General features: G+C 43.8%; 1 protein-coding gene across 1 annotated transcript; it reads right to left on the bottom strand.

The window, feature by feature from the left end:
- Positions 1-1,116: 1,116 nt before the first annotated feature.
- On the bottom strand, positions 1,117-11,478 carry nfil3-5 (nuclear factor, interleukin 3 regulated, member 5). The gene is made up of 2 exons (XM_040146379.1): positions 11,102-11,478; positions 1,117-5,158 (listed from the first exon to the last, which is right to left on the bottom strand). The coding sequence occupies exon 2, from the start codon at positions 4,603-4,605 to the stop codon at positions 2,740-2,742; it is 1,866 nt and encodes a 621-aa protein (XP_040002313.1). The 5' UTR covers positions 4,606-5,158; positions 11,102-11,478; the 3' UTR covers positions 1,117-2,739.

The following is an 11,478-nucleotide window of genomic DNA, read 5'->3' as shown; positions in this document are numbered from 1 at the left end:
AAGCCCACAGGTGGTTTTATTATTTCTTCCTCATTCGCTGACATTTTCAGTCCAGCGCCGCTGTCCTGAGATTCTCAAGAAATTTGGGTGCTTCCCTGAAATTGCAAAACCTCTGTGTCTGAGGTTCTCCTTGCTGTAATAGCTCTTATGTAACCCTCGTCATTGGCATGCTCTGTCAATGCCAACTTTCTGTTCCCATCAGCTATTGTTCCATTAATGGCAGGGTCAGAGGGAGGCTGTCACACTTTAAGGTCTGACGCAGTTTTCTCCCAAGACAGTTGTGTAACTTGTTTTTGCATGTTGCACTTTGATACATTCTGTGGTTTTTCTCTCCTTATTTCTCCAGCTAAGATACGTTAGTTCGTGGCATTGAGCAATTCTGGACTACACCAAAAACTGACTGAAAATACCGTAACTTAGGTTAGGGGGAACTACTTTTTTGAATGCAGCACATCAACTTGACTTTTTCATTCCAGTTGAGTTGCTGTAAAAGTAGCCAGTTTGCTCTTGCTTTTATTTGAGTTTATTATAACTTCAAGATGATCTTAAATGCACCCCTACTTCAGTATTTTCTGTAGATTAAAAACTCTTTAAGTTGTGCCACTGCAGTCACTGAAAGCCATTTTGACAGTCATCTTTCTTTCCTTAATTCAATCCTTTTCTATTTGGTTTAACTGCTCGTCCTTGAGAGTTTTTATAAAGTTTTTATTAATATCTTATCCACTGAATAGACTCTTGTGAGAAGACAGCCTGTTTGTATATATGAGGTGTACTTTATTTTGGAGTTGTGTATTTAGTGACTGTTAGTATAAATATGTGACAGAATTTTCCGGCTGAGGTTACGTTTGGACGGAAGATTCCCTCCTGTACTGCTGTGCCACACAGTTTGGGTATTGTTCTGATTTAATTTCATTTCAGAGAATCTCTGCCAGTAGCCAGTAGGCATGAAGTGATGACGTGTTGATCCAGTGAAATTTTTCGGGCTGTGTCGGCTCTCACTGAGCTCTACTGGCAGACTGGGATGGTGCTGTCTGCGAGCTGTGATTCAGAGTCATGTGTGTGTCAATTCTGAAAGCAATTTATAGGAGCGATTCAGAAAGTTCCACAGAGACGTACTTAAATTCAACAACCTTTTATTTTTTTTCCCCATTTTGAATCTTTCACAATCAAAAATGAGTGTTTTTTTATAACCATTTTGCATATCCACGTGAAGTATAGCAATACATAATCACTTCTGGACAAGCCTTATTCAATTTTTTTTTTCCATTTTCGGAAAGCCTTTCGGCACACAACAAAGGTTATACAGTAACACGTAGTACAAATGGTAACTGGGGCAAAGGGCAGCAAGGGTAAATACACAGCACAACCAGGAAGAGCATAGAGCAAAATGACACAACAGGATGACAGAAAAATACACATAATTATAGCCAAAATAATAACAGAATATAATAGAAAATAACAATATTAATAAAATAATAATAAAATAATGACAGCAGTATACAAGAGATAGAGAGACAACTTTACATTTATACATAGTGACCAGAGGCAGGCACCAGGAAGTGAAAGTTAAACTTGTACAGACTGTATGATCTACTGCAGCTGCTTTAGCTAAAACAACTCAGTGCAGAGGTGAGTGGGATCCTTAAGACATTGGCCAATGTGGGAACGAGGGACAACACAATAAAGAGGCACCGTATGAAGAGAGAGCAGCTTTGCTGGTTGCGACTATTGAGCCATTTCATTTATTAGACAGACGATTTTTGTCTGGAAAATAAAGACATATTGATTTTTCTTGAACGGCTGGCAAACGAGGCTCGCCTTGTGCTTGTCAGGTTTTGCCAATGGCAATGTGTGACTGCATAGCCTTGATTGATATGAGAGTAACTGGCCTTGACAGTTTTGACAGCTTTGAGTGTCAAAGAGCTTGGATCACCGGAACGAGGAACCCGAGCTGAGTATGAAAAAAGTGTACCTTTCTTTTTTTTTCTTTTTTTTTTTACAAGTTCTGGCTCATACTTTAAGTTAAAAGAGCATCTTTGAGGCATTTTCTAGACAAAGAGGGACTGTACAAGGTTTCTAAACAAGAACAAAATGATCACTTTTAAGTTTACAACTTCTGCATCCCACAAATTTATTTTTTGTGTTTTTGCCACATTTTTTTCTTAAAATATATATTCCATATATGCAAATTTATATGTCACAGTAATATACAATCTAAGTGCTTCAGAAGTGAAGAGGACTTGTGTGCAGTTGACAAGAATGTGGAGGATCAAATGATACAGATGTGTTAAGAGGGAGGAAGAATGTAACTCTTTGCCAAAACGGGAGATGCTAAAGGAAGGATGTGTATCTTTGGTCAAAGGAATGTTCCCATAATGCCACAACAAACGCTGGCCAGCCACCAAGGCAGTTTACAATAATGAATAATTGAATGATGTTTGAATTGTCCACAAGGGAAATGTCCCAGACTCCAGCTCTGAAGAGTTTCATTTTGTCTCCTCCCTCATTAAGTGATCCATTATTTTGATTTGAGGAATAGGTGGGAGGTAGGAGAAAGTAAAGGGAAGGGGAACAGGTGACACAGTGAAACTTGATGTTGAAATCACATCCTAACTACACCTCACACAGATCACTGACTTTTTCTCTGTCTTATAAGGTGGCGATGTGAGTTGTAGTTGTCTGTCTGCTATAGACAACAAAGAGGTGATAGGAAAATGCACGAGCTGTTCGTATTTGTCCTTAGTCTCGCCTCTTATTACGACCACCCCTCCCACTGATGGATCCCTTCTTCCCACCCTCCTTTTTAGTCTCCGCCCTCTCATTCACTTGAGGCTTGACCTCTTCTGCATACTCAGTCTCATTCTCCACGTCTTTGCTGTCCCCGTTGGCCTGACCGCTGTGAGGGTTGCTGGGTAGAGCTAAGTAAGGGTGCTGGGGCAAGGTGGGAGAAGGGGACATGGAGGTGCTGACTGGGCCCTCTACCTGCGCTCCTGCTGCTCCACTGGACAGTGCTCTGTACTTGAGGCGAAGTTTGTGAGGCAGAGCAGTGGCTTTGACCTCGGCTTGGCACTCTCCGTGCGAACCGGCAACTCCCACTGCCTTCTGGTGGTAGCTGCTGATGTCTGAGGAGGACGAGGAGGGGGACTCGTCATCTGTGGAGCCCTCCTTGTCAGAGCTACGAGGGTCTCCATCACTGGAAGAGGTGTCTTTAGCGGAGGAGTTCTCCTGGTAGAAACCGTCAGCTTGGGGGCCTCCCTCGTAGGTGAGCACCGGGGGCTCTTCATCCAGTGTGTTGAGGTAGCCGTTGTGCTGTGTGAAGGAGGACTTGCCCTCCTCAGTGTTGTGGATCAGATCAGGGGCAAAGGGGTTCTGGTGTCTCTCTGTGTGGTGAAGACCGTTCTCCTGACCCTGGTAGCTGTAATGATGATGGTTGTCATGTTGGGCGTGGGGATGGTACTTATGCTGCAGCTCCTCTGCTGACTCAGCATGACAACTGGTGTATTCATACTGAGGGGAGTCCAAAGTCTTCGTCCTCTCTAGCTTCTCAGCAACCTCTGTGATGGTCACTGAGCAATCAGAGAACTTGGAGGTCAAGGTCTGCTGGCCATGATGCGATGGTCTGCTCTGCTGGTCCTCTGGCCTCTGGCTCTCCATGGGGTAACAGCCACTGCTGGAACGGTACAAGATGACACTCCTATGTGCAGAAGTAGCCTGAGGAGCGGGGCTGGAGGCCTCCATGTGGCACTGCTGCTGCTGCTGTTGGTGGTGCTGGTAGTCCATGGCACTTTCAGCCAATTGGGTGCTCTGCTGGTGAGGAGAAACCAGAGAAGTGTGGTTGCCATGGTAAGCCCCAGTTGGCATCGCATTTGGTATCCCATTGGGGATCCCATCGGGAATCCCGTTGCTTTCCAGCCTGGCCATCTCCATACTTGAGGGCTCCTTCTTTATGTTGTAGCCCATGGGTTCTGGGCTGTCTCTGGAGGAACCGTCAGACATGTCAGAAACGGAGCCCCGCGGAGAGTACTTGTGGAGCGCGCTGTGGCGCTCACCGCGGGTTGACTGTTCAGTTTCAGATGAGTCAGAATTCAGCATGACCTGGGACGCACTGGAGTATCCGCTGCTTGAGAGGTAGGCGTTACTGTTTGGGGTGCCGTTGGTGCTACTCCCATTGCTACCAGTGTTGCCACCTGCAGCACTGTTGGAGATCTGCTGACTTTTCTCCATGTAGGAGGCTGTGCTAATGAGGCCAAAGCGCAACTTCAGCTGAAGGAGTTCTGTCTTTAGGCGAACGTTCTCCTCATTCAGCGCCATGACCCGGTTCTCTAGCACCATGTCATTAAGACGACGCTTTTCCCTTGAGCGCTTTGCTGCTTCATTGTTCTTCCTCCGTTTTTCCCAATAGGAAGCATCTTTCTTCTCATCAGAAATGAACTCACGCTTGCGACGGGAAGTCACAGTAGGTTTGCTACCTTTAGCCTGGCGGCTGATCCGCGCTCCACCTTCAGGAACAGGGGATGGAAGGCTCCCGCTGTAGGAAGAAAAAGTATCTACCTCCATGGCATTCTTGTTGCTGGTGGATGGGAAGTGTAGACTGAGACTTTCCATTTTTTCCCAGCTGGGGGCCAGAGTGTGACTCCAGCAAAGGGCAAAGGGGGGAAGGGAAAAGATTAAAAACTATATGAGCCTTCTGCTTTGTTACTAAGGAGTGTGACCTATGTCGCAGGATCGGCAAAAACTTCTGGATGAGGTATTTGTGCTCCTTGAAGAGATAGCCTCATTGATTTCCGTTGATAATTTTTCAAGATCAAAAAGTTCAGGTGTCCAAATTAGCCAAGAAGATTAAAAAGAGGTGGAACTCCACAAAAACCTCAGACATTGAACTAGTGTTGTGAACGAGGAACCTAAAAAAAGAAGCAAGTTTATATTTAGAGCAAAGAGTCTTCCAGTTATCTTGGTAAATTGTTCGAAGCAGTTTTTGGAGTCTCCCTGGAGGTGATTTTGAGTTTATCGGCGTCTTCCTCAATCTTCAGCAGAGCTGTGATGCCTGTCAGGCCGTTGCCCCGCTTCTCTTAGTGCCTTAGACAGGATATAGGTCAGTCCGTCTACTTCGGGGCTCCCTGAGGATCTAGATTCAGTGCTGCTGTTTGCTGACCACTACCTGGTTTATGGAGACAGTGAGAGAAAGAGGGAGGGGAAGAGATGGAGAGAGTTATATTAGCTGTAAAACAACTGAAGTTCATTGTGCTATATATTTACAATTTAGTCAGGTAAAAAACAGACCCATGAACTGTAGTGCAAAGCTTTAATGTTGGTCCCTTTAGTGTGACCTCTAAGGCTTGAGATCAATACACAGTCTGTTTATCACAATTCAACCCGCACTGAAAATCTATTACATAACTCCTAACATTACACAATGTTTGTCTTTCTTGTGTTTGTTTCCTTGACTTTACAGAGAAAAAAGCGGGTGGACGCAGAGCTTGAGTAGCAACACACACGAGTGCACAGGGCTGCTGCTGCTACTGCAGAACTCTTGTGTAAGACAGAAGCACTGTCATAGTCACATAACAAGGACTGAGGCAGACTGACCTGGTGTCAGCTCTGCTGAAACTTACAGATATAAAGGGCTAAGGGAGGGAAAGAGTAGATGACGATACATCTGATGTATCACCACACTTATTCTACGATATATTACTGTAGTTATAATATGGTTTGTGATGAAACAAATAATATGTTAACATAATCTCTGCTTTTATGTTTTATTTTCTGCATCACTGGGGACTGAAATGAGAGTTATGAATACTGGACCGAACTTAAAGTAATGCATCACACTCAATTGAGGAATGGCTGAAATGGGCTTATGGGAGTAATTTCTGTCACTGACACATTTAGTCACACACCTGTGTTAGGCTGTGTGTGTGTGTATCTTTGTGTGTGTCTTTGGGGGAGCAGGAGATCTCCATTACAGCTGTAATGTCTCAGTTTCTCTGGTAGCTGCCACTCTGTCTGAAATTACACAACACCAGAAGCTGCTGAACTTCCGTATGTTGTGTCAACATCGTAGCCCTACAAGAAGCTCTGCCCACCCAACATGTCTTGCGCCATGAAGTTAACAATAGTGCCCAGTGCAGCACTGATGGATGCTGACGGCAGTCCAGCGTTATGTAATAACTAGATCTGCTCTTGTTTTAAGCCTAATTCCTCTGGTTCTCTCACTGCACAGCATTACACAGTTGATATGCAGTAATTAATGACACATCAATCCACTGAGCCCTGAAGTTCATTACAAACATGCAAATATCTTTTTAAGACACACACACACACACACACACACACACACACACACACACACACACACACACACACACACACACACACACACACACACACACAGGGAATGCAATAATCTAGGTCACTGTGCCTGTGGTAACAATGACTCCTCTGGTGTCACTTTTCATTTGCAATGCGGGAATTAGATGTAGCACAAAGATCAACTTCTATCATCAGAAATGCTTTTACTTGCCTATTATTTCCCTATTTTTTTTCTATTATTTTTTAGGTCACCAAATTTCAAACACTGGAAACTAGAATCTGTGAAGCACAATCACAGTTTAATGTACACTGAACCCTCACAATCTCACCTCAGTCCAGTTCTGTCAGTTGTCAAGGGACTTTTTTTGAGCCTTTCAAACCTTGATTACTGAAATGCAAATAAGAAGAAGTACTATGCCAATAACATATTGATGCAGGGGTTATGTCAAGGATTTGTGTTATGCTATCGAAGCAGCAGTGACTGGAACCAGCAGAAATTCTCTGAAACTTTTTGACTCTCTACCTCAAAAACTGGCAAAAGTCGGTATTAATATAGTACACTGGGCATTGGTTTTGTTGAAGCTGCTATTGCTGTCGGTCCATGCTGGCATCATGTAGGGCAAGAAATGTGACCTACGATCAGTAAATACAATTTCATTTTGAGAGCTTTAGACTTTGTTTTAAAACTTTGGCAGGCAAACATAATGTCAGGCATAAGAAGGTGTGGAGGAATTTAGGGGTCCCAACTCATGCCTGGAAACTGAGACCAGACATGGCACAAGCAGAGAAAGCAGACCTGAACAAACAATCTCCACTGACTGTTCCCGCTATTTAAACCAAGATGGCAAGAGGGCAAAAAAACACACTCACATCCCATACAGAGTAGAACAACACCGACTCACATCGACCTTCTTTGACTGTGCTGCAGTGTATTGTTCCCATATCACAAAACACTTACTTCGCACCACAGAGTCAATGCCGCATAACTATTAAATCTAGTAAATGTCTTCTCCAGACTAATTGCTGCATTTCTCTGGTTCCCCCGGAGTCAATGACCCTGTTACATAATCTCACATTCAAAAAAACCCACATTGTGACCTTGAAACAGCTTGACTATGGCTCAGAATAATTAACCATTTATTTACCCGCGCCTGTGCCTGTGATGCTGTAACTCAGGGGCTTAGTCTAGATATGCCGCAGGCTATTCTTCAAATTGGATTTTCCTGTGAGTTGAAAAACAACATTTCTTCCATCTTTTGTTTGTCTTCTTTTCTTGATGAATTGGAGTAAAGCTATGCTGAACAGAAAAGGGATTTGGACACAACCACCAACAGATGTGGAAAAATGTAGGGTCAGCCCCCATCTCTCTCCCCGACCCTGAATCATTTTCATAAAGACTTGCAGGGGAGGGGGTGGAGGGTGGGCGCGAAACAAAGGCGGGTAGGAAGGAAACACGCAACGTCTGCGCTGTCCCACTGACCTAGAAACGACGCTAAGCAGTAAACACTCCTCCTGTCTTTGACGGTGCGCCATAAAATAGGTCAGTGGGACTGCATGGGAGGGAGGGCAGGAGAGAGAAGGAGAGTATTAGAGTGCACTCTAAAAATAGAGCGACAGAAAGAGGTGAGGGAGGGAGGAAGCAGGAGTGATGGTGTGACGGGAGGAATTCAGCTGATGTAAATGAGAGGAGTTTTACAGAAACTGCAGCAGGAGGAGTAAAAGAGACAAACTTGGATACACCATCTGCCCAAAAATCGGATTATGAAAGCCCCAGTGATTTTCAACATTAATTCCTGTTCGCTCTAGAAACCCTGCAACGCCTTATGCAGCACATAACAATATGCATCAGTAGCAAAGGAAAAATGATAGGGAGAGATAGGGAGATGGCATTGACGTCAGAGCACACACCCATCTCTGCAGCCAGATTCACACATAACTTGCTCTCTCTCAGGACTGCATGGGGAGGGGCTGCTGTTGTTGCTCGTAACGTACGTGCTCTGAATCTCTCTTGTTGCAGAGCAAAAGCTTGTGTAACACACGCATATTGCATAGCAGCAGAAGCTACAGGTTAATGGCTATGAATGCCTGAAAGCTCCCTTTTCACTATCCTCTCTGTGAATGTTGTTCTCTGAATAAAAGCAAAGACCTAAGCTGGAAAAGACAGGGGTACTGGACAAGCTAACTGGGTAATTGGCTTTTTGTGCAGAGGCTAATTTCCCATTAAAAAAAAAGGATGATTTACTGCAGCTACTGTAAGCAGATTGGTTCAGTGTTTTTTGACTGTGAAAAAAGAAATAAGTTCCCAGGCACTTGCCACTCCGGGATAAATGCTTCACCTCTGACCCCCTCTGAGGCAAGTGTGAGTAAAACGCATGGCATCCTCTTCCCCTCCTCCATCTTTTAAGTGATCCAACACCACACACGTGGAGGAGTCCAAGCTAGGAGCCTCCATTTTGCCTCATGATTTGGTGTCAAGAAACAAAAGTAGGAGACAGGAATCCAGACATTCCAGGTCAGTCAGTGAGACCTACAGTATGTGATTGTGTGTCATTTAACACTTCCTCAGAGTAATGTGTAACTAAAAACACTTCAACTTGTACTAGTGATAAGTGACAGAATCCTAAAACTTACAGATAAAAGCACCTTTTTGAGAGAAGGTTATAACTTTGTTAAGGGATGAGTCTAATAAATAAGCATGACCTTATTTTTTTAAATGTACTAATTAGTACACATTTACACATCTGCTGATTAGTGATGTAAATCTTACTTGGTCAATTAGTAACATGTGACCTATATCTTTTTCAGTTAAATCTGATTTCCTGCAACATATTCCGAATTTATACTAACAAGTCAAAGGTTTTAGCTACTTACAGTCAGCAGATTCACAAAGTAAAATCACCAAGAGAAAAAAATAGTAAACCTTCTGATTAACAGTAATTAAAGTAAGAAAACTGGGACAAATGGCTTAAGTTAGTAAAGTCTGCACAAATCGGTGGTCTATTCCTCAGGGCAACAGACAGAGTGGTCAAAGTAGTCCACAGCTTGCCCCGTATACCTCATGTGTCTCCTCACCCAAATACAGGTCTGACCTATATTCAGAGAGCTGGCTGGGACAGGGCAATGCAGACGGCTCTGAAACCAGACCAGCTGGCAGCAGGCAGACTAAGAGCTCACCAGAACTCTGCCTGACTTTGCCAGACAGGGGTTTCCATGCATTGCATCACATCTTGGATGTTTAATTGTCTAATTTACCAACAACGCGACAGGATCTTGGGAGACGAACTTTATATGGAACAGCAAAGACTGTTACATCTGGCTTAGCCTTGCTTCTGCTTTTTTTTCTGCTCCATGTTTTCTCTTGGAGGAGAAAGACTAAGCAAGTTAAAAATAGCTCACAGACATTGAGCAGCTGTGTTACATCACTGAAGAAAACATTTCTAAAATACAATTTCCCCTGTGCAGAATTGCAAAATATCTATCTTATTTGGAGAGAAGGATTTAGTGTTAATGTGGATATGAATGATGGGAAGAAAGAGCAGGGTGTGAACGGGAATCAATTAGAGGCCTCTCTGTCCCAGGAGAGAGCTGCTGTTTATTGCTTCTCCCTGCTGTGCGCTGGTTATGTCATACCCTCCAACTCCCTCAAAGCAAAGCTCTGTGCTTAACTTAACACACCTCATGAGTTTAAAAAAAAAAAAAAAAAAACCAGCCACTGACTCACTCTAAATAGAAATCAGACATTTTGTCCTTTTTCCTTTGAACTTGAACATTTATTAGCCTATGTGATAGTGATGTAACCTAAAAGCAGTAGCAAATGTTCTACACATCTGGAGAAAACTGGGTTTAATAGAAACATGAGCATCAAAAATTTTAGTATTTTCCAAATTGTAGTTTATAGTAGATTACTGTTGCATTACACGTTTTTACCCTGTAGTGTCTCTGTAATACTCCTGGAATTTATCACTACAGAATATCTATACTTAAAACATTATGGAGGTTGGGCATTTTTTACATATGATCTTTAATAAACTTTCCCATAACCTCCACTTTTACATTATTTTTAGACGTTTTTTTTTTCTTCAAAAAACGTGCCATAAACAATACCCTTTAAATGAATTAGCATCCTAAAAGAAGCCATGCCTTAATCCAGTCTAGTGTCGGCATCGGACGGACGGCCGAGGAGATGAATTATTCTCTCAGCAATTACGGTCATTTAGCGAAGAACGTGAAAACAACATGCACATACAAACAGCCGCATGCCACGTGCAGGAGCTAATATAGTACACCTTGTGTCTGCATTAACCAGACGGCACAGCAACAGCACAGCAGCTGCCCCCCATTCCCTGGAAAACACCACCATGAGGGAGATTACCTCGCCTTGACATTGAGCACATAATGTGGGGCATGTCCAGCTACGTTTCCCCAGTCATACTACATGTTTCACGTCAATAAAAAATAAAAAACGCGAGAACGCGCGACAGAACCGGCTACAAAGTAGCACATTAGCATAGCGAGCAGCGCATTTGATGTGACAAAAACAGCCGCAAACGTCTCAAAGTCACGGACGGACGCGCGGGTCTGCCGGCAGAAGCCGAGAGTCGCCATGTGAACAATAACCGGCCATAAGCATCACGTCCTCATCTCCACACACACGCGCGCACACACACACACACACACACACACACACAGCTGAAACACCAGTGTATTTAACCACGCCGAATAAAGAAAACGTAGAGATACAAATAGGCAAAGACAAAGGGCGGCATGCAGCCCGCCGCTCAGTCAAACATACCTTTCCATGTCCTGGAGGAGGGGGAAAAGATTTAGGCTTCCCCGACACAAAAGCTGTCTCGCTCCCGTTTCCTCCTTCGCTTGTCCCTTTAGAAGAAACCTCCCAAAAAAAGAAAAAAAAACTTTATTCTCTTTTTTTCCTGTCGGTGCTCCGGTCAGTTGTGGTTGAGCCAGCGGGTTGGGTGGATGCTGTTTCGGTCTTTTGGCTCGGGCTGCCTGTGTGTTGTGTGCTGCCGGACACTTTGCTCCAGTTTCTCCGGCTCCCTTTCTAGAAATATGTGTTAGTAGGTCAGCGGTTGCATAACAGCTCTTAGGCTGCCTAGTCACGTTTTTGTCCTCTGTCTCTCCGCGCGAGAGTCTCTCTCTGTGTGTGTTGTT

The sequence above is a fragment of the Xiphias gladius genome, chromosome 15 (genome assembly GCF_016859285.1).
Source record: "Xiphias gladius isolate SHS-SW01 ecotype Sanya breed wild chromosome 15, ASM1685928v1, whole genome shotgun sequence".
NCBI classification, from domain to species: Eukaryota; Metazoa; Chordata; class Actinopteri; order Istiophoriformes; family Xiphiidae; genus Xiphias; species Xiphias gladius.
Note: the sequence above shows the minus strand (reverse complement) of the source record. Positions and strands in the feature narration are given on the sequence as shown.

Bases quoted from the DNA above. Each gene is read 5' to 3' on its own strand.
- nfil3-5 (XM_040146379.1), bottom strand. From the start codon at position 4,605: ATGGAAAGTCTCAGTCTACACTTCCCATCCACCAGCAACAAGAATGCC.